At 32.1% G+C, this 23,608-nt stretch overlaps 1 protein-coding gene across 3 annotated transcripts in view; it reads left to right on the forward strand.

Moving 5' to 3' along the window:
• The window catches only part of Graf (GTPase regulator associated with FAK), a 62,973-nt gene that overhangs the window by 10,569 nt on the left and 28,796 nt on the right, over window positions 1-23,608 (forward strand). The window contains exons 1-6 of one of the 3 annotated variants that reach the window (XM_080179393.1): window positions 2,330-2,510; window positions 10,339-10,410; window positions 14,163-14,201; window positions 16,921-16,978; window positions 18,313-18,359; window positions 19,686-19,760. In XM_080179393.1, coding sequence (XP_080035519.1) covers window positions 10,357-10,410; window positions 14,163-14,201; window positions 16,921-16,978; window positions 18,313-18,359; window positions 19,686-19,760 — 273 coding nt within the window. In that variant the 5' untranslated portion in view covers window positions 2,330-2,510; window positions 10,339-10,356. Of the gene's footprint in view, window positions 1-2,329; window positions 2,511-7,208; window positions 7,413-10,338; window positions 10,411-14,162; window positions 14,202-16,920; window positions 16,979-18,312; window positions 18,360-19,685; window positions 19,761-23,608 lie in introns of those variants that run through there. The other 2 variants (XM_080179394.1, XM_080179392.1) reach the window with 2 other exon arrangements.

Consider the following 23,608-nt stretch of genomic DNA (forward strand, 5'->3'; position numbering starts at 1 on the left):
GTTCTAATACACAGAGTGGTTCATTTGTGTATCTAACTCTTGAAAGAAACTGTAAGGGAGTGCCAATTTATAAAGTTAGGCAGCATATTAACAATTTTCTGCGCACTAAATCACAAATTTTAATAAAACAAGGGTGACAACATCCAAAAACGCAAAGCTCTAAATTGGTAGGACAAACTAACCTCACGCAGAGTGTTTAAACGGAATAAGCATAACATATATGTATAAATCTAAATAATATTGTAAGTAAAATTGTTGCGAAACTGCATAAATACAGAAAACTCTTATAGGGCCTACTTACATTTTTATGACTTGATTATTAGAGATTCTTTGCTTAAAACATTGTACTTTGTTGCAAGGAATCAGTATTCCAAAATTGAGATGAATAGGATAAATACTAAATACTACGAGAATCACCATGCCAAGTTAAAATCAATAAGGCATCTCTAACATGCGAAATTAACAAAAAGAGCTGACCGTTCCAGACGGTCAGGCCGACCCTAATTATAGAAAAGCTTCGCTCTTAAAAGGGACACATAACACCTAGCTTTTAGTTCTTTAGTTCTACAAATCTTTCGTATGCGTTAAGACAACAGAAAATTAGCATTTCATTGTTTTTTTTTTAATTTTGTTTATTTATGCATTTTTAGTTTGTGTTTAGCTCTTTCAAAGTTTAAATATTTTGGATTACGTTTTTTATGGATTTTGTGATATTTTTTTTCGTGTAAGGCTTGGAAAACTATTATTATCTTGCGGATTAGAACCGGTTCTTAGTTATACTGAAAAATCATGTATAGCATCGTATTAACGCCAATTTTCCACTAATATTTAAATAAAAATAATAAATTAATAGTCCCCTCGGGTTTAACAAAACTGGCATGTATTGATCTTATAATTTTTAATTTAATATCCGCGGAAAGCTGTCAATAAAACTATGCAATGAAAAACCATTGTGGTTTTTATGATATTTTTTTTCTTTTTATCAAAATATCCTTTTTCAAATCTCATGTTAGACCAAACGGCCTAGTGAAATACATAGGAATAAGTAATGAAATTATGGAGTAAATGCAAATAAACAAGGATGACAACATCCATAAAAGCGAAGCTCTAAAATCAAACGGTAGGACAATCGAATTCTCACACTTGTGAAGTGCTATGACATAATGAGCAGAATGTTAATTTATAAGTTTAATCAATAATACAGGATATTACCTTCAATTACCTCATACGGGCGGGATTGCAGTCAAGGACCTTATCGACTTGATGTACTGTCCAGGTCCTGGTCCAGCAATCCAGGAGAACTAAGGATGACTGGTACGCACCCTTCTCTGTCCAAACACCCAAGGATATTAGGTTAAGTAACATCCAACAGACAACCAACTCTCTGTGATGCACGACCTTTGTCTGAGAAGTCCCAACTGTGCATGGTAACGAGTTGCGCCTGTTTTGGGCCAAGGCATTCCCCCTACTTTAACTATTTATATCGCGCATCTGACATAGCAGCAGTAGGAACCATTTTTAACGTCTTTAGTTATGACGCGGTGTTGGTTCGAGATTTTAACCTATCACCTTCCCGACGACGAGCGGATGCGCTACGTGTTGAGCCACGGTCGCGGGTTAATACAGGATATATTGTTTTGACTTGATTATAGTTTGATAATAGTGTACCTTGTTGCCCTCAGAATCCTTATTTAAAAATCATACAAATAGGATAACAATATCATACAATAAATCATCATGCAAAGTTTGAAATTGGTTGAACAATTCTAACATAACTAAATTAACAACGTACGGACGTACGCGCGAACGGACCAACTCTGATTATAGAAAAGCTTCGCTATAAATCTATAGATTTGTTTAATTACTTGGTAATAAGCAATTGATTAGAAATCCGTCAATAAACCAGACTAAAGTAGTTCTATCCATTTTTGAGTGGGCGGAAGGATTCTATAGAAGCTGCGCAAATGATAAGCATGTAGCCCTAACACCAGGGAGGGAGGGGACATCGGGCTGTTTATTACGCTAGTCCCCGATGTCTAATAATAACGTTTTCTTATACGATAGCTTAACAACCTTGGGGACTTTTATTGAATGTTGATTTGTTGGTTAATTTAGTTGAATGTCCAAACGTTTCAACCACAAATTGTAATCTACAGAAGGGGTAATTTTGTTTTCTTATTATTGTGGGTGTACATCAATTGTCTTATCCCTTTAGATCCCTGTCCAAACACTCATGAAACTTTTGGGTTTATCTGTTCGTCAGAATTAAAGCTTAAATGAGTCAGACTGGTTTATATTGTATTATATATGCATCTTTTTAAATATTTCCGTCGTAGTTTCACAGTAGCATTCATTCAAACTCTGTGTGTGTATTAAAAATATATATTGTGTGTTTTATCTTTCATAGATTTTTTGTTTTATTTTCGTGGAGTTTTTTTGTGGTTAGCAATTTAAGTGAAAGTTATAAAATATTGTTCAACATACTGAAAACTAGACATTTATAATCAAATGTAAGTATTTAATTTTGCTTTTTTTGAAAACGTATATTTTTCCGTATAAGTAGAGCAGCTACTCTTAAAATTAGGATTTTTCGCACATATATTTTTCTGATTAAGATTCTCATTCAATAAATACTAGCGGCTGCGCCCATAGCATCTTAAAGAGAAAGATTCAAAAAAGAATTCTAGCCTTAAACCATCTTGAGAGTTTTACCGAGCCCCCTTGAAGCTGAGAACTCAACTGGTTCAGTGGTTAGCGAGATCTTAACTGACATACAAAAAACCTTACTTCCTTTAATAGTAGTATTATTGTGCATACGATATGATAGATACTTATAATTACATGTAAGATGGAACTAATTAAGATCCTATATTACGTCACTGTTGTTCTATATTAACGAGCTTAGGAATTTATATTATATTTTTATTCATTAGATTAGCTTTTTTTGTGGTTTAAAGAACGTTAAATAAACAACTAAATAAATTGATTATAATAAAATGTTTATAATTAAGTAGTACTCTCTTAGGTAAACTATTTTGCATATAGAAAAACAATGTTTAATATCTGTTAAAAAGGTAAAAAATCTGTATTTTTGCAGAAGGCGAAATTTTTTAAAAGCATTTTTTTTATTTAAAGTGTCACATAATCACATAGGATATTTTAGATTTAGATACAATTGGTAATACATCCTAGGATGGAAGGGGACATTGGACTGTAAATTACACTGGTACCATAAGATTTATAACCTTTTTTGGTACCTTAAAAACTTTGGGTACTCTAATTGAATTTTGAATGGTGATATACATTTATTTATATTCCATTGTCTTATTCCTTAAGATCCCTGTACTACATCCCTGTCCCTACATTCCTGATGTTATATTGTGTACGTCATTGTATTGGAGACATGGCACTTCTTGGTTTATACGCGGAATATTAATAAGTAATACGCATTTTCTGGGGGAAATATTTATTTTCTGTCGCTTTTACATTAAATACCCTGTTGGGCACTAAATACCCCTCCCCCCAACATTTTTATTTTAAAAATATATCGGAAATAAGGGGGTTGGGTTTAGTTCTTTTGTATGTTTGTTTGTTTATTTGTATATTACTTTAAGTACTGTGTAGCCCCTCATGATTAGGACCCCCCCCCCCCCCCGAAGTTAGTTATTAATTTATTTCAAAATTAAATAGGGGAGGGGGTTTATTAGTTTATCAACAAGCACTTTGTGTGAAGGTACCTATTTTTAACTTGATTTATTGTTAAAATGATGAATTATGCTGAAGTGTATTAAAGGTTTTTTTTTAATGAATGCTGTCTTTTTGTGTGTATTTTGGTAAATATTTAACAAGGATGACAACAACCATTAGATTATGAATATTTAGTTAACAATTTCATCTTTGTTAAGAACAAATATTGTTATTTGCTATTCTTATTGTCGTCTATCTTTCAAAGTTAGAATAATTTAGGAATGGGTTTATTATTAGTTGGATTTTACACCAGATTATCATGTACTCTAAACTTGTAGCTGGCTATAAGAACAAGATCCTCATCCATTCTAATTACCCAATGTCCTCCCCTCCTACTGGATAAACGAACTGACCAACAAATGATATATTTTTGTTAGCACCATAAATTGACGACAATATTCCCCTGTCATAAAATCCACGTATATTCAATATCCATTAATTTAGGGGAACGATAAAATTCAGTTTAAAACTTCACTGTAAAAGTTGTTTTTCAAGTGTAAAAGAATCATGAATGGCTTACCATATAATTAATGAATATATGTTGTTAATAATTTATGCATTTTTGCCAAGGATCATTGCAATTTAGTTTTGTTTGGAGCGCAGCCACTCTTGGTTTGGATTTGGCTTGCAGAATAATCCTTTAGACGAGTGGACATTGAGCTTTTACCAAAGAAATGATGTTTCGTTAGTTCGTTAATATTATTGTAGAATCTTGAATTGATACCTATTATTTATAGCATATTGTAAAATAATTCTTCGCCTTTACCTCTTAGATGTTTCACCTATTAATCAAAGAACTATATTAAAGCATATCGGTATGATCTTTTGGTATATTCCCTGAAAATTAGAGCCAAAGCTGTTTTGCTACTTAGTGACGGACAAACAGACATTTTCCTACTTTTTAACATGTAAAAAATTTTGGTGTGTTAACGAATAAAATATTTCTTAACCCTTTGTTAAAGAAATATAGGCTGCGCTGCCTTGGATGTATTTAAATTTTCTTATCCTTGTTGATTAGAGTGATTATTTTAAATTTTTCAGCAATAATTTACTAAAGCACGACTTGAAACGCTCTGAGCTACTGGTTTTTAGTAGAAAAGGCGCTCTGCAATTCAATATCCATCCGAAACGCTATGTTTTATAATATTTTGGATGTTACACCAGATATTTCATGTTCTCTAATAAAGGGATACTTATAGCTTGCTGAAATAACGCTTCCTCCTTCCACCTCTTTGACTCCCATCCCCTTCCTTACTCTCTTACTGGATGAAATAATTGACCAATAAATGATGTCCATGTTAGTAGCTTAAATTGACGACAATTTTTCCCCTGTCATAATATCCACGTGTATTATAAATCCATTAACCAGGATATAATTTACTTGGCCCGTCAGTCTTTCGGTCATGCATTAAAATATCTACATATATATTTTTTGTGATTCGCTACTTATGGATGTTGTCATCCTTGTTGGTATATGGTCTACTTTTATCTTTAATGTTTTGTTTTAGATAGGCAAATTGAATTAAATTAAAGCAAGTACGATAGTGTTTATTAGAAGTTCACCAATGATCTGAAAACAATATTTTCAGCATTGCTTCGAAACTGATTAATATCCGCTGGATTAGAACCAGTTCTCGGCTACACTGAAAAATCATGTATTGTATCGTAATACGGACAGTTTTCTATTAATATCAAAATCAAAACCAGTTTTACTAGACCGGACCTAAAATAATCTGAGAGAAAAACATGTTTTTGACGTTAGTTTAGGGTAAGTGTGGGCTTGGAGATTTCCACAGGGATAGAGCCTCGCAGAATTAGATCTTTCACACAGGCTTGAAGCATGTTTTTTTGTTCTAAACTTTAAAAATACAAAGTCCGTTTCTACTATTAAACAATAAAAAAGCACAAAAAAACATTATTTCTTTTCTTAAATTGTTGTTTCTATGGTTTTTATTTTTCAATCAGATGATGCAATTGTAATCCATTGATACTAACTTGGACCTAATACAGAAAATATGTATATATTTCTCCTAGTGCTATATCTTTGTGTTTAATAAAAGACAGGTATCGGGGAGGGAACAACAACAATGGACTTTTAATTACACTATTCTCCAAATTTTTAAAATTTTCTTATTCATTGCCTTCAAAATTTTGGGGAATTTATTGTATCCTGATTTGTTTGTTTATTAAGTTGATTGTCCAAACTTCTCAACCACTAATTGTAATTTACAGAAGGAGAAATTTTGTGTTTCATTATTGGGGATGTAGATCAATTTATCGACCATTTTCTTATCCGTCTAGATCCCTGGACAGGTTCAGGAAGAAAGGGGAGGGCCGGGGGGGGGGGGGGTAGGGTTAATATTCCGCTGGGGACGTATCAATGAGGTTGTAAGAATAGACGTATAACATTCTAATGGGACAACCCCCCTGCCCCCCCCCCCCCTCCATCCTTCCTTAGTTTTCTTGGGACCATGTAAAATGGATGAAAAGGTAAGAAGTGGAGGACGGAAGAAAAGGGTAAAAATAAAAATAGGAAGTGTGGGAGGTTAATTCTAAATATACACCACCAGCCTCTCTCTCTTTCTCTTCAAATCACTCACTCATTCACTATATTAAGAAGTTCCTTTTCAGACTACAGGTGCCAGATTTACATTTTTGTTACATATTTGACGGATAATTTATTACGAACAATTTTTAATTTTAAGTAGAAAATTTAGGGATCTTAAGGGATAAGACAAGATAAATTGATATACATTGGAAGTTTGGACACTTATAACTTTGTAACTAAACAAACAAATTTCAATCATTAACTCTATAAATAAAACAGAAAAAAAAGAGTCAAACAAGTCAAATTGGGGCGTCGATAATTATATTATCCAGTCCCCCTAAAAAAATACACTGGGGCAAATTTCATTAGAGGGGGGTGGTGGGTATAATTCTTTTTGCGGGGGGGGGGGGATAAAAAAAACCCTATTTTGGGTATGATGTGTTAAAAATTTTTACAGGGATCTAAAGGGATAAGACAATGGCCGATAAATTTTTTATGTCCTCAATGATGATACACAAAATTACCCATTCTGTAAAAAAAATAGTGGTTTAAACATTGAACACTCAACTTAATGAATCAACCAATCATAATTCAAATAAAGTCCACACGGTTGTTAAACTAAAGAATAAGAAAACATTATTAAGATTTCTGGACTAGTGTAATAAACAGCCCATTGTCTTCTCTCTCTCTCTCTGCCAATTTTGGATAAAAACTTGACACCTATGGTTGCTGGTCTCATATTTGACAGAGCAAAGAGGAATTGAAAAGAAAGGGAAGAGGGGGAAATAAATTCTACCTGGAAGAGAGAGAGAAAAGAAAGGAGGAAGAGAGAGAGAAAGAGAGTAAAAGAGGAAATAGAGTTAAAGAAAAAGAGTAAGAAAGGAATCTTTTGAATAACAACAGTTGAATAAAGTAGTTTGCCAACAAAGTATTATAATACTACGTCATTCATTAACAAGTTGTAAAGAAAAAAAAACCTTCAAAATATTACAATATTTTCAAACATTCCGACTTTAGAAAAATATTTGATATTCAGTAATAATGTGAAGATAGTTTTAAATTGAATGTTTCTGTGGTGTTTGATAAAAATAATGAATCAGTGTTTTTGTGTATACAGGTAAGTAAGAAGGAAAAATATTTAGGGAACTAAAGGGATAAGACAATAGCCGATAAATTGATGTACATCCCTAATGCAATGATGATACAAAAAAATACCCCTTTTGTTGATTACAATTAGTAGGTTGTTGAAACGTTTGGACACTCATCTAAATGAACTAACCGATCAAAATTCAATAAAAGCCCTCAACAAATGAGAAAACGTTATTATAAGACATTGGGGACTATTGTTATAAACAGCCCAATGTCCCCTCCCTCCCTGGCAAGAAGGAAAAATGTCAAATTTTCTTACGGGAGTTAGTTGGTGTTTATAAATAAACTAAGAGGACAAATACTAATCTTTTTATATCATTAGATATTTATATTTTTTAGGTTTTTTTGTTGTTTTAATATATGTAGAAAAATGTTTTAAAGGACTAGTAAGTCTTGGAAGGTACTGTCCCTAAAAACACTGGATGTGACGTTTTTGTTTGAACTTTCATGTCTTAAATAGAATCAATTGTAAATTGGCAAACAGGATATACTCAATTTTCTTGGCGATTTTTTAGTGACTGACTGTCGATTGGACATGTTACAATGTGCTCTTAACAAACAATAAAAGTTTAGGTAGTCTCAAAGAAAAAGGGGACACTGAATACCCAAAGTATTGTAATCATGTTTTATGGTTGGCTCAAAAACTTTGAGTACTTTTATTGATTATTTGATGGGTTTGTTCTAACCTATCAAACACTAGAGGGAGAAAGGGTTAAATAACTATATCTCCCCATCGCAACCGCCTTGTGCAACCTTTCTATTGGGTCATTGAAAATCAACCAATGTTGTCGCTTATATTAATACAGCCAAGTAGCAGAAATAATTTAGAAGCAGACGAAAGAGGTCTTTGAAGGGAGGTAGTTGTCTGTAGATACATCTATACTATAGATCTGTTCCTATTTGTGTCCAAAATTTTCAACCAATGATTTTAATCTACAAAATGGGTAATTTGTCTACCATTGGATACCTTTTGGATCCTGGGGTTGACTGGAATTATACATTAAAACTTTGCCAAGTATTCCATTTACTCATTTGATGAAAATAAGATTTATTCATTGGTTTATTTCATGTCATATTATTAGTTATGGCGTATTAGTCATTAACCGATCCAGTGTTAAATATTTGTTTACTTTTGGTTGTAATAATGGATTTTCTTATACCAAGATATAGATATTTGGAACAAAATTAAGATTTAAGTCGTAAGAGATATTTTCAAAGACTTGAATAATGTTTTAATAACTATTATTCCTATATTTGAGTTATCTGTAATTAGCGGCTGCGCTGCTGGGAAGGGGGGCGGGAGTTCCCTCCTTCATATTTTTATAAACCTTCCCTTGACCTATGAAAAGCTACATTGTATACCTTAATTTATATCTGCCCTATTCTTAAAATTAAAAAAAAAATCAAAATCAAAAACGTTTACCTTAAGTTTTGACATTTCCCTACAAGCCTATATCTTTGATGAGAAATGTAATTTAAGCTCGATTTATTTTTATTGGAATATATTTTACACTGTGTCATGTACGCTAATAAATATATTAAAAACATAACATATAAATCGAGTTAATTAGACATCTGTGCAATCAATGAACCAGGATAAAACAAAACATGCATGTATTTTTACTGACATTAATGTTTCAGCAAAATAGTTTTTTGGGTATAGTCCCTTTCGTGGCAACGCACCTTAAGGGGCGATTCTTCGTTTTTTTTACAATAGCTTTTCTCCTATTTCTAGCCCCTGCTGGGAGCTCTAACCCTGCGGGACCAATTGCCTAACCCTGTGGGGCAATCACCTAACCCATTATAACCTAACCTAATCTAAAATAACCTATAAAAAGCCATTTTAAAAATACGACGAATCGTCCCTTAAGAGGCGTTGCCACGAAAAGGACTATTCCCAGTTTTTCTTCTTAATCTACCTTATATACATTAAAGATATTCATTCAATAAAATAATCTCTGGATTAGCTGGAGACTATTCATTAAAATCCATTGTATGCTTACTTGGTGCATTTAACTTAATGTAGAGTAGCTTTGCTCATAGAAATCAGACTAACACTTGTAACTTTTCTAAGCTGATGCGATACTCGAAATATATATGTCACTATAACTTGTAATTTTTCTAGGCTGATTCGATACTAGAAATAGATATGTCACTATAACTTGTAATTTTTCTAGGCTAATGCGATACTCGAAATAGATATGTCACTATAACTTGTAATTTTTCTAGGCTGATGCGATACTCGAAATATCTAACTATACATTTTAATTTTTCTAGGCTGATGCGATACTCAGAATAGATATGTCACTATAACTTGTAATTTTTCTAGGCTGATTCGATACTAGAAATAGATATGTCACTATAACTTGCAAGTTATACTAGGCTAATGCGATACTAGAAATAGATATGTGACTATAACTTGTAATTTATACTAGGCTAATGCGATACTAGAAATAGATATGTGACTAAAACTTGTAATTTATACTAGGCTAATGCGATACTAGAAATAGATATGTAACTATAACTTGTAATTTATACTAGGCTAATGCGATACTAGAAATAGATATGTAACTATAACTTGTAATTTATACTAGGCTAATGCGATACTAGAAATAGATATGTGACTAAAACTTGTAATTTATACTAGGCTAATGCGATACTCGAAATAGATATGTCACTATGACTTGTAACTTTTCTAGGCTGATTCGATACTAGAAATAGATATGTGACTAAAACTTGTAATTTATATAAGGCTGATGCAATACTCGAAATAGAAATCAGTCCTTAACTTGCAATTTATACTAGGCTGATGCGATACTCGAAATTGATATGTAAATTGTAACTTTTCTAGGCTGATACTTGAAATATCTGACTATACATTTTAATTTTTGTAGGCTGATGCGATACTCGAAATGGAGCAAAGAGACTTTGCAAGAGAGGCACTAGAATACGTCTGTCTTATTCAGGTAAACATCAGAAGTGATGAGGTGCTTTCCCTCTTGGTGCTTGTCGAGCACTGAAATCCCTTTTCCTTATTTTTTTTTTAAATTAAAGTTGTAAAAAGTGCACTATGGTCTATTTAAGGGGTTTAGTGGAAATTTGGTATAGCTTTAATCAAATTTAAATATTTACACTTCTACCAGTCCGAATTCATTAAAATAAAAAGTTATGAGTAATATATTACATTAGGCACTTTTTTAAAGTTGGTCATGTATAGGTGCGTGTACAGGAATGTGATTGGGGGGTAGCCAAAAAGGGGTGATTTTTAAAATATACTTTTCGTTACTACTACGTTATTTTTAAAGATAATTGAACCAAGTTTCTTCCCTGATTCAATTACTACCCTAGGTAAACGATTATTAATAAATAATAGGGATTTCCCGCCGAAACCGCCGTCTACCGCCGTCTACCGCCGAATTCCGCCGTGTTATTTGCTACCTCATTTGGCTGTTTGGAGTCAAAAGAAAAGTGTGATCTATCTGAATAAAAGTATTATAATACACCTTTTTCTATCCACTTACATCTGCTTTTTAATATTTATAATTTATTTAAGAGGGGTTAGGTCTTTTTAAACTTAAAGAAAATGAATATTGAGACTGAATAATCGAGCTTCCTATTAAAGATATTGATTAATTTTTTTTGTAAAGTATTTTTCTACCTGTATAGTCTACTATTATAAGTACCTATTTAAATTTAGTACTGTCCTTCAATGGCCTACAAGGGCCAACACCGCCATCCCCCCCCCCCCTCTTTCTACTACCAAACCAGAAGTTAAAATTTTAATTTTGTTTTTAAAAGTATCAGACTGAGTTTTAAAGGAAAAAAGAATTCTCATAACTGAACTAAATATTTTTTTGTATCTATGCGCCCTCCCCCCCCCCCCCCCTATCTAACCAAAAATAAGATAACCATCATAAAATTGATATCAAACAAACTTTAATTCATTTTAGAACAGTAAAGAAAAACCGGTAGACCAAGTAATAGACTAAAACAGTATTTGCCAGCTAAATCATAACATAAAAATGCTTTGTATCTTTCAAAAAAAGACAGAAAAAACAAACACATTTACTCTTTGAAATCTTAATGTTCTTAGAGTTTTACAGACAGAGGGGACCAAGTGAAGTAGATGCTTGTTGGTGAGTTAATCACCACAAAAAAATCAGCTTTCTTACAAAATAAAACTGCGTAGTAGATCAAATTTTCCCTATAGATATCTAATGTCTGTAAGAGAATTAACAACAGACCGACGGACCAAATAAATTTTACACTAGATGGTTGTTGACAGGTAATGTTCATAAAAAGATTTTCTTTCAACCGTCTTGAGTAGTAGCAAAGAAATTCGAATCACGATGTTTACATATCAGTTCATACAGACTGACGGACTTAGCGAATTTGAAAGTAGCTACGCTACTACAAAATTTATTTTTGCACACTCCTTCTAAGGACAAGAGTTGCAAAAACCTTCCCTAAACACTAAAATTAAAAAATTAGTTTTTTAAAATTTGCGGGCGGCGGCTTTTTTTGCGGGAACTGCAGGTAAGTCGCGGTTTTCTTTTAAAATTATTGTTCCTCAAGTAATTACTGATTGATTTTAAAAAGTTTTACTCAATTATCTTTAATAGTAATTGAATAACAGAGAAATTAAGATTGCTGTTATGATTTGTAATTCCCCCCCCCCCCCCTTCAAATTTAGGTTTTACAGGCAATTTTCAGATTAAAAATTTTTTAAGTTGCGCTACCGACCCCACTCTGGAAACTTGACTAAAAGTTGTATTATATTCTCAAAATTTAGAATCATATATGGTTTGGTATGGGGTCGGTAGCGCAACTAGGAGTAAAATGACGAAAACTAATTTTTTTTGCTAAATTTTTCAGTAAAAAAATGACGAAAATTATTTCATAAATTTACTTTCAAAGTATAAAATTAACACTTATAAGGTAAAATATATAATAAAAATGTTTTTATTTATTGATTTGGTGTATATACAGGGTGTTTTTTTTTAATAAGACAAAAGTATTGCTTAATATGACCCACTTGCCATTGACAGAAATTAATAATCTATATCTTAATTTCTTCATTGGGTTGGGGAGTTTTGTATAAGAAAAAAATACTTGGCGATTTTCAATAAATTATGCCTTAAAAACCGGTTTTTCCAAAGTACCTATTTTTGGAAGATTTTTGGATCATGCCCAATTAAAAGGGTGTGCTAAAATGTGTACATTTTTAAAATTCAAATTGCGCGGCTTGTGTTAATAGTAGAAAAATTTTATGCATATCGTTAGAATCGTCATAAACTCTAGTTTTTGGGTGTTTAAGAAATATTCCTGTGCTACATATAGTTTAGGAGCTACGTGGTAAAATGTCCCAACTTACTTAAAACTTTTCAACCTTTCTCACATTTTCCAACGTAGCTTCTATACTACAAATAGCATGAATATGACACATATATTTCCAAAAACTAGAGTTTATGACAATTCTAACGGTATGCGTAACATTTTTCTACTATTAACACAAGCCGCGCAATTTGATTTTTTAAAATGCACGCATTTTAGCACACCCTTTAAATAGGTCATGATCCACAAATCTTCCAAAAATAGGTACTTTGGAAAAACCGGTTTTTAAGGCATAACTTGTTGAAAATCGCCAAGTAGTTTTTTCTTATACAAAACTCCCCAACCCAATAAAGAAATTAAGATATAGATTATTAATTTCTGTCAATGGCAAGTGGGTTATTTTAAGCAATACTTTTGTCTTATTAAAAAAAAACACCCTGTATTTGTAAAGAATATGAACGAAATTAGTTTTTGATAGATATTTATGCAAAAAAAAATTATTTTTCATATCTAGGTAGAAAATAAAAAGTAGATTTTTGACTTTCAAAAAATATTGATTTGACCCAACTTTGAAGTAAAAATAAACTTAGTTCCAAACGTTATTTTTTCTTTTCCTTGTCCATTATGCATGCGCTGGGGTATGTAAATCAATAATATAAAGTTAAAATAAGAAAATTTGATCATGACTTTTTTGCCAAATTTCCACCCTTAGACCGTTGTGAAGTGGGAGGGGGTAGTTTTTTTCTATATGCCCAATCATAACCTAACCTGACCCTAAAACTACACCACTTATTTTCTATTTGTTTCGAATAAGGTGGGAGGGGGGGGGGGGGGGAGCGTTCCATCTTGGTACTTAGAGGGAAACCACAGTTCCTTCACCTACTGTTACTTTTCAGAATAGCTTTAAAGCGGGGAGGCGGTTGTGACACTTTTTGAACCCAAAACTAAAAGTCAAAGGAACTCAATCAAAAAAGTTACAGCACTGAAATTTGGTATGGCTTTAAAGAGGTACAATGTGGAACTGTGAAGAATCGGCGGCGGAACCGCCGCTATCGCCAAATTGTTTTTAGGCGGGAAACGGTGATAGCGGCGGTTTCACCAACTTTTCTTCACAGTTCCACATTGTACCTCTTTCAAGCGACTGTCAATTCAAATATCAGTGCTGTAACCTCTTTATTAATTTGAATTCCTGTAGTTTTAGTTTCAAAAAGTGTCACAACCGCCCCCTCCTTTTTTTGTGCTTGTTTTACTTAAAATAAATTGTCTGCACTTTGACTTTAATATAGCAGTTGGCAGAAAATGATAGATTACTTTTTTGTTTGTTCTTCAATTTTATTTTAGATACATAAATTATTAATTTTAATATTTCTTTATTAATATTTAGGAAGTCCAAGAGAGAAAGAAGTTTGAATTTGTTGAAACGGTAAGTTTCATTTTTTACTCCTACGTTAATAAAAATTATAAATAGGTAAAGAATCAAGACTATGACAGATCACTTTAAAAAGGTTTAAATTAATAGGATGGTCTAATCATGTCGTATTTAAATGTCAAGAAATGTCTTATATTAAACTTGATATAAATGTACGTGCGGACTTTACTATAAAGTTGTAGATTATTTCTTTTTGATAAGTAATAGGGTAACGCGGGGTAAATGCGGTAGGGGGGTCTAATTCCGGTCACTCGACCAACTTTTTTAAAACCGTTTTTTAACGGTGTTCTAAACGTTTGCGAGAGATCTTCAGAAAAGCAAAGTTGTAGTTTATTGCCTATACTTTCATTTCTTACTTCAGCAAATTTTTGTCAGATCACTCCTTCTATGATTTTTTTGCCCTCAAAAAGTTGCAAAAAATTTGCAAAAAAAAATTTCAAAATAGGCCATGTTCAATCTAAAATTGTGAAAAAATGGTAAGTCCTATTGACCCGCGGGTTTTTGTAAAATGAAAGATATGGCATTGATTTATCGTTTGCAATTGGAGGCGTTGTTCTAACTTGATTTTTTCATAATTTTTTTTTCGTCTCAAAAATATGGTCTATTCCGGTCACTTTTTTTACTTTTTTTTTATTACTGTATTTATAAATTTATAATACCCTAACTTTTTTTTCAGGTGATCTGGAAGCATGAACAACCTCAATGCATGACAAAGGCTTTAACCTTCCCTTGCCTGTTGTTAGATGTACATTATTAGTCATTTTACTGCTTGTATTATGTCATGTTTTGTTGCCTAAGCTTTTCAAATTGTAAAGACATTTAAAATTTTTCAGACACATTTTTATAGTAATGGGAAGAGTATATCACCCAAAGGAACGCCTTAAATATTTGCCTGAAGATGTATCAGCTGCATGGGCTCATGTAAGAAGGGGTATGTCTAATAGAAAGACCGCTAGAAGATTTTAAATTCCATATGAAACTCTTGCATCTTTTTCGTATAAGAGGGTGTTCGCGATTTTTGCGCGGTTTGGATTTTTTATGTCAAATCGGCTAGGATTAAGCTAGAAAGGTGTTTAAGGTGTCTATAGAAAGCTCTTTGCATGTCCTAACAAAAACTCCCCAGGATATGGGTTCTATCTCCAAGATTTAGAGTACATATTCAAAATTTTGCATTTTCAAAATTCCTGTTGCATAAAATGTGTTGAAATATTAGAGTTAGACCCCATATCATTTCGAGTTAATTGTCAGGCATGTAATTTTGCATCTTTAGACACCTTAACCACCCTTGTAGGTCAATCCTAGCCAATTTGAGACAAGAAAAATTGTATCAAAAACTGCTGTCAAAACTGGCAGGATTTTTAAAATTAAAATTTTTTTTGGAAAAAATCACTTTTTTCAAGAAATTCCAAGACCTGCGAATCAGAAATTGCCTCTAATTTATGTATAAAGCTTAAAAAAACCTAATCATATAATAAAAAGTATGATTTTTTTTTTAAAAGTTTGCATGAAAAAAATTGATGTTTTTTTTTGCGATTTTACCGACTTTTTTAAAATGGGGAAAATGTTGTCAAAAAATTGTCTGATCTGCATGCGACTAGTACTGTTAGAAAGCTAATGACCTCAGCTTTCTACTCATAGTTTAAAATTAAAAAAAAAATATTTTAAGGGGGTGTTCCACCCCCCCAAAGTCAACTGACCAAAATAGCCCCACCGGTGGGGCTATTCCGGTATAGGCCAACCGCCGCCCTTTAAACCGATTTTTGACCGACTTCTAGTTGCGAGATCTTAATGGGACCAAGACAGGCTTCTTCGTTATTGCCATATCGTTCATTTGCACTCTTAAAAACCGGAAAAAGTTTTTGGGAAGTATGTTTTTTTTTAAGTTGAAGAAAAAAATTGACCGGAATTACCCCGCGTTACCCTACTAGTTTAAAAGTCATCGGAAATTTTTACATATTTTTGTGAAAATTACTCTATAATTCATTTTACATATTGCCCGTCCTCCGTCAGTTCGTATCACTTGGGGAAAATAATTTTCTCGTATGCTATTCGAGATAAACGGCCGAAATTTTCCTCCAGTATCTAATTTTTTAGTCCGTCTGTATGTGAGTCATGCGACAATTTATATATTTAAAAAAATATAAATATGCACGTGAAATGTTTCATGATTTAAATATCTGCTCTTTCAATCACCATGTCGATATTCCAATCTGTGATTTTTTGTGCTTCGCTAGGTACTTATGGGTGTCTTTTTACATGCATAAAAATTAGGGTTGGCAATCCGAATCCGGAATCCGCCCAATTTTTGGTCAATTTTGGAATACGAATCCGAAATCCGTTTTTTAATAGCGGAATCGGATTCTCAATTGGAAGGCTAAAATTAGCGTCTTGAGTTTTTTCTTTCAACTCCCCCTTTTTGAAGCCAAAGATTATCATCATTATATAGAAAATCTTTAAAAATCTGGTTCGATTCTCGGAAGTGAATTGTAGAGAACACCAAGAACATTAATTTTTAGGACATATGTAGCACTTAAATTTTTAATTTTTTTAAGAAGCCTTTTAAAATATTGCTAGAATCCGAAATCTGCCAAAAATAAGAATCCGGAATCCACCATTTTTTGGTCGGATTCATGTAAGAATCCGAATCCGGTCCAAAAATTTGACGGATTGTCATTCTTAATAAAAAATATGCCCTAATGTTATTTTTTTTCAGTTACAAGCCTTTATGTACGGTTGGTTGACATTCTATCATCAAGGATTTGAAGTTGCAAAGGAAAGTTGAACAATATCAGTAAAACTATTTTAAAAATTCATTTTTTGTTTGTGATGATAATCTGATCCTACAGAAAAATAATTTTGATTTCATGCTTTTCTATCTACTTTCAAAAAAATATCATTTTATGAGAAAATGTTTTTTTAAAAGCGAAGCTTTTCTATAATTAGGGTCGGTACGTCCGTAACTGATAGCTTTTTCCGTTAATTTAGGCATGTTAGAATTGTCCTATCGATTTCAAATTTTGCATGGTGATTCCTTTAGTAGTTAGGTACGATTTAGAAAGCGTAGCAACTCTATAATCATTACCAAAATGTCCGTACGTCCATTTTAAACATGTTGATTTTTTTACTTTTTTAACAACAAATTTTTATGTGATCAAATCATCGGATTGATCTGATTTTTTGTATATTGATTCCTGGGACAACAAAGTATAATGTAATAAGCGAACCAACTCTATAATCAAGCCCTAAAAATGTAAGTATGTCCATAAAAATTATCCTGTATCAAGCAGTTTTACAACAAATTTACTTACAATTTTGCTTTGACTCTTATAAAGGGAGAGGTCATTTTCTAGTAAATCCCGTAAAGGTGTGTGTTATAAGGCCTAAAAATAGTAGTAGAACGATAAGGTGCTCTATATATTTGTATTTCCTATTGAATAGAACAATAGGGAAGAAATTTTTTTTTTTTTTTTTTGATAACCGTACCTGGAATATCTGAAATTTCTATCAAACGCTTTGTTTGGCTCAAACTGACACAAATAAAAAAAAATATAATTATAATAAATCAACCTGTAAAGAATGACTTCTTCCTTTGTTTAATGGTATAGATTGTTCTTAACCTTTACCTTGTACCTATAGAAAACATTATTATTATAATTATATTTTTTTTAAATTTTTGTCAGTTTGAGCCAAACAAAGCGTTTGATAGAAATTTCGTATTTTTTTTAGATAATCCAGGTACGGTTATCAAAAAAAAAAAAAAAATTTCCCTATTGTTCTATTCAATAGGGAATACATATATCTAGAGCACCTTATCGTTCTACTACTATTTTTAGGCCTTATAACACACACCTTTACGGGATTTATTAGAAAATGACCTCTCCCTTTATATTATGATAATTAAGTTCTAACACTATACAAGTGTTAATGTCCGTTTGTCCTACCGTTTCAGTGCTTCGCTTTTATGGATGTTGTCATCCTTGTTCTCCTTATATTTACCTAGTGACTTAAGTTATTGAAATAAATCTTACCCCAATTTGCTTCTACTTCATCATTGATTCTCGTCATATTATACTTGAAAATAATATTAATATTGTTCAACTTGAATAGGACTTTAAACCATTCATGACGGACCTACAGATCAGAGTTCAAAAGGTAAGATAATATATGTGTGTGTGACTGTGTGTGCAGCCATAGTTTCTTAGTGTTTGGACCTATGTAGTAATGGAGTAGGACGAGACACTTTTGTATGCTAGCACCAGGGCCAGCTTAAGGTCCACGCTCAAGTACAAGTACTTGACCCGCTGTCTCAAGGGACCTACTCTTTATTACCTCACACTCGCCGAGTATGGCAGGTGTCCAAAAAGTGACTTAAGACAATTCATATTTTGGGTCGGTTGGTCCGTGAGTAAGGGCGTAACAGAAACCTTTCATCCATCTATGAATAATGAATATCAATAATGATAAAATATAACTTCCTATCTATAAATTTAATTTTCGTATTATTGATTCCTTGTGCGATTAGGCACAATGTTATAAGTGAAATATCTCTATGCAACCATCTCGTAATCAGTGAGCAAATGGCACTTAGAATTCGAATTTTGATCTGAGCTTTTGCATGAGTAATCCTTGGTAGGTCTATTTTCCCTAAATCGAACAAAAAGTTGGAAAAGTAACGGCTGGCGGCTCAGCCGTTTAGCCGTTTTTTTGCCTTTTTTCAGGGTAAATCCATCATCAATTACGTAGGAATCAACTTTATAAAACATATTTTTGGTTTAATTCGTGTTAAATGATAGCAATAACCATTTTGAAAACTTCTAGTAACAACAGCTACCGTCTAAAACAGTTTGATATTATGTATTGAGTATTATGTGGAGATAGGTTTCGTGACTAATTTGCAATATAGATATCCAAAAAATGACAAAACGGCTGAGCCGTTAGCCGTTACTTTTCCAACTTATTGTTCGATTTAGGGAAAATAGACCTACCAAGGATTACTCATGCAAAATTTCAGATGGAAATTCGAATTCTAAGTGCCATTTGCTCACTGATTACGAGATGGTTGCATTAAAAACCCCCCCTTAAATCTATTATTTTCTCTTAAAGCGTAGTAAATTATTTAACTCTTAAAAGAAAATTAGTCAGTTATGTATCCTTTTCAATTAAGACTTTGAGATTAAGATTTATAAATTATAGAATCTTGGGGATAGATTATTGTTTTTTTTTTTGGGCCTTGAATCTCTTATGGAGAAAGGGATTATTTAATAACTAAACCTTTAATAACTTTCTGTCTGATAGATAGTAAAAAGGTCTTCTATGAGTCAATAGGATAGAAATTTTATCTTGTTATATATGCTTTGAACATACATATTTATGTAGATAAATAAAAGTTTTTTTAGAAACTTTTAAGTTGCGAACATATAACCTAAAAAGGCAGAAACTATAAACAAATGTTCTCAATTTATATTTTCTTTTTTTTAGACAAGGACAAATTTCCAGTCTGGGCGGGAGAATATTGAGGCCTTGAAACGAAAAATGCTAGAAGTCAGACAAACGGTAAGAAAAGATTTTATATCAAAGATAAAATATTTAAACAAAATAAATAATTAGGTAACAACTTTTACTGTTAACAGGTTCTAATATTTGAACTTTTTTCATATCCCTCAAATAAAAGTTGTGTGTGGTTCGTAATTTATAAGATATTTTCTGTACATTTAAATAGTGATAATCTTTATATCTCAGTATTTTCGTGGGCTCGGCAGCCGCGCACCACCTACCTTTAAGCCTCATGGATATCAACCTTTTACAATTTTAAATAACAGCTAAAAGTCAAAACCTGACCCAAATATGGCAATTTCTCTTTTTAAAGCATCCAAACTGGTTTAAATTTGAGGCTAAGTCGCGGCTGCCGAGTCTGATATTTTTTAAGGAAATCTTTTAGTTCTGTACATTGTGTAAACTTATACTCTACTTTTTATATTGATCTAAAAATAGTATTAATCAAATCAGACAATAGATATCATTATCAATACAATTACTCTATTTATTATGTGTATATATCTATTCTAATTATAATACTTTTATAACATTATATTATGTAAAGTACGTACTTCTTGATTGACTATTGAAAAGTTTTGTATTTTGGTTACAGACTGTAAGGAAAAACGGCTAAAAAAAATGCTTTGGGAAATTTTTTATATGTGATTTCTCTTTGGAGAGTAATAGAACAATCCTCCGAAACCTTCCCTGGACTTTTGAGAAGCTTCACTGTAAAGGAGAAACCTATTGGTTCACCGGGTATTGAGATCCTTCGCTACACACACGCTTAAATATTAAGGATGGTTTAAACTATGTTATTTTACTTTTAACCTTATATTTTACTTAAAAAAGAATTTATGGTGATTTTCAATAAAATTGTAAATCATAATGCAGGGATCATAAGGAGTAAGACAATGGAGGATAAATTGATATAAAGCCCCAATCACGATGAACAAAATTATCTTTTCTTTACTTTAAAATTAAGCTAGGACACTTTTTAACCAACAAAAATACCCCAAAAATCATAGGCCAACGAATAAGATAACGTAGTAACAAAATTTTGGGTCGATGTGTAATTTACAGTCCAATTTCCAATCCCTCTCTGGTCTTATTGACTTTTATGATTTGTTTTTGGTGTCCTTCATACCTTGAATACGAGATCTAGTAACTGCCCCCCCCCCCCCCTCCCCCCCCCGTATCCAATTGTACATTATTGTTGATATTTGAATGGGTGGGTTGCATGCTTCTCATAGTTTATACAATATTGTCAGGCAAATACATGATTTGTAAATACAGGTGGAAGTATTATATTTTTTGCCTTATCCTTGTATAGAATTAACAGAATTTCTGTTTGTGTGTCTGTAGATTAAGATATTGCTTGATACATGGTTTTCCTTTGAAGTTTATTTTAGGTTCAAGGAAGGTTTTTTTGGGAAGGTACCTTCAGCACTCTACCCCAAGAGATATCGCTTTAACCCCCCCCCCGGGCCCCCCCCCCCCCCAAAAAAAAAAAAAGAATTACTTTTGCAAACTAATACTAAAATAGGAGGTTCAACTTTATTTATAGTAATATAGAGTATAGATTTTTTGTTTGTCAATTAGGATATCGCTAACCACTGAATCTATTAAGTTCTTTATATTATGAAAGCTTTAGATAGGATCCTGGATGGTTTTAGGCTATTTACTACCTTTATTTAAAACCTTGATTAAATGATACCAGGGGGAAAACATTTAAAGTAGCCAGCTTACAAACTTGACTCAATTACACAAAAAATAGTTTGGTTCTATTCTAACGTTATCAGTGTAACCTGCGTCTACAGAACTATTTCTGTCAATGATTGCTCTTTTAAGATCGCAGTTACTCTATAACGAAGGTACGTTTATACGTTCATTAAATGTATATATTACTTAAGGTTTCATTAAAATATTTTTATAACTGCCCTTTAAAAATGGATATTAAATATACGTGGATATTAAAACAGGGGCAAAATTGTCGTCAATTGAGGCTGCTAACATGGAGCTTAGTTGTTGGTCAGTTAGTTCATCCAGTAGTAGGGGAGGGGGTGAATGGTGGGTGTTGTTATTTTAGCTCGCTGCGAGTTTCGCTGTATTAGAGAACATAAAAATCTGATGTATTATCCAAGTAATAATAATTTATTTAAAAATTTCTTTTCCGTCATTGTTCTATAGATGTGAAAAGTACGGCCATGCTGCATGCATATTAATTTTTGTGATTCTAATGTAAATGCTTTTCTTAGAAATCACTCAAAAGGTAAACTCAAACTTTTCCATAAAAGTATGATGTGCTATCATTTCTGCATTTTTCCTATATTTTTATGAAAGACAAAATAGCAAAAAAATTGAATTTAGAGTGTAAAGCATAGGAGAAGAGATGTTTAAATTATTTCCGGTTCTGATGTTTAGATACCTATTCTTATAGCGTATAAGACACATCCAATGAAGATAAAAAAATTTAACCTTAAAATGAGTTTGGAACCAACCAATCAAATTCAATAGAAGTACTAATATTTTTGGATTCGACGAGTAGGATAATGTGATTTTAAAACTTTGGGCGCCAGTATATAGATTTTGCGAGTATGAAGGTACACCAAAAAGCTTATACCGGCCTGCATTATTAATAATATTTCATTCATGGAAAATATTCAATATTAATATTTATGACTATTCTGTATGTACAAGTGGTTTCATCAGGGAATAAAGGGACACTGGTACCCAAAGTTTTATTCGTTGGCTGAGAAACTTTGGGTTCTTTTACTGAATTGGGGTTGATTAAGTAGTTCCAAAATAAAAGCGTCCAAATGTTTCAACCAATAATTATAAATAGTACCTAAGGGTATCCTAATTGGTAATTATAACCTTTTATCGTTCATTGACTTATCCCTTAGGATCCCTGAATTTGATATACATACTTTTTACATCTAAAAAATCAAAGTATGTCAAATGAAAAGGTTAATGATATTCATTTTTAAGGCAGCATTAAAAAGCAAAGAATATACATTTTTCTGCAGATATTGGCAAAAAAAACAATGCCTCATTTAATGAAAGGTCTTTATATTTTAAACAATATCTGTAGTTGTAGAAAAAATCTATTTACCTATCTTACTTTGACGTAGGTACGGTCGCCATACTGATCTCACATAGTTCTCTATGTTTCTCAAAATAGTCATGAACTTTCCATGGACGCATAGAAAGCCTCACTGAAAAGGAGAACAATATCGGTTGAGCAGTTTGAGAGTTCCTTTGCTTCAGACGGACATCCTGTTACTTTTAACTAAGGATACCTTTTGACGTTTATGATTGTATTTTTCCTTTGTTTGTTCTAAAAAAAAACTCAGAATGCAAAAATCGGAAGTAAATATTGACTAAAATTATTTTAGAATTATCTTTAGAAATTCTATAAATATCTGTTGTATAATATTTGTTGTTTTCATTCAAAAAAATTTTTATCAAATGCTTCTTTATTTTATCTTAATTGATAATATATTATTTTATTGTTATTGATTATTTACTTTAAATTAAGTATGTACTAGACGTTTAATACTTAATACAAGATTCTAAGGGCCATTTACTTATGTTGAAACATAGATGTGATTAAGCATAAAAAAAAGTCTGCTAGTAAAAAGTTTAAAAGAAAAAGAAAGTTTAAAAGAATATGTACCTAGTTTTTTTGACAATTAATTGCTGTTATTGTCTAAAACAGAAAAATCTAGTATAGAAATATCGCCCTCTTAAGAATGATCAAGTAAATATGAAAATTAAATTGAAATAGGGTGATAAGTTTACAGAACACAAGTTGCGTGTAAAAAGACTGTTGAAAAATCATGGACTGGCTATAAAGAGAAAAT

Source organism: Acartia tonsa, chromosome 12 (assembly GCF_053477335.1).
Source record: "Acartia tonsa isolate MP-2025a chromosome 12, ASM5347733v1, whole genome shotgun sequence".
In the NCBI taxonomy this organism is placed as follows: Eukaryota; Metazoa; Arthropoda; class Copepoda; order Calanoida; family Acartiidae; genus Acartia; species Acartia tonsa.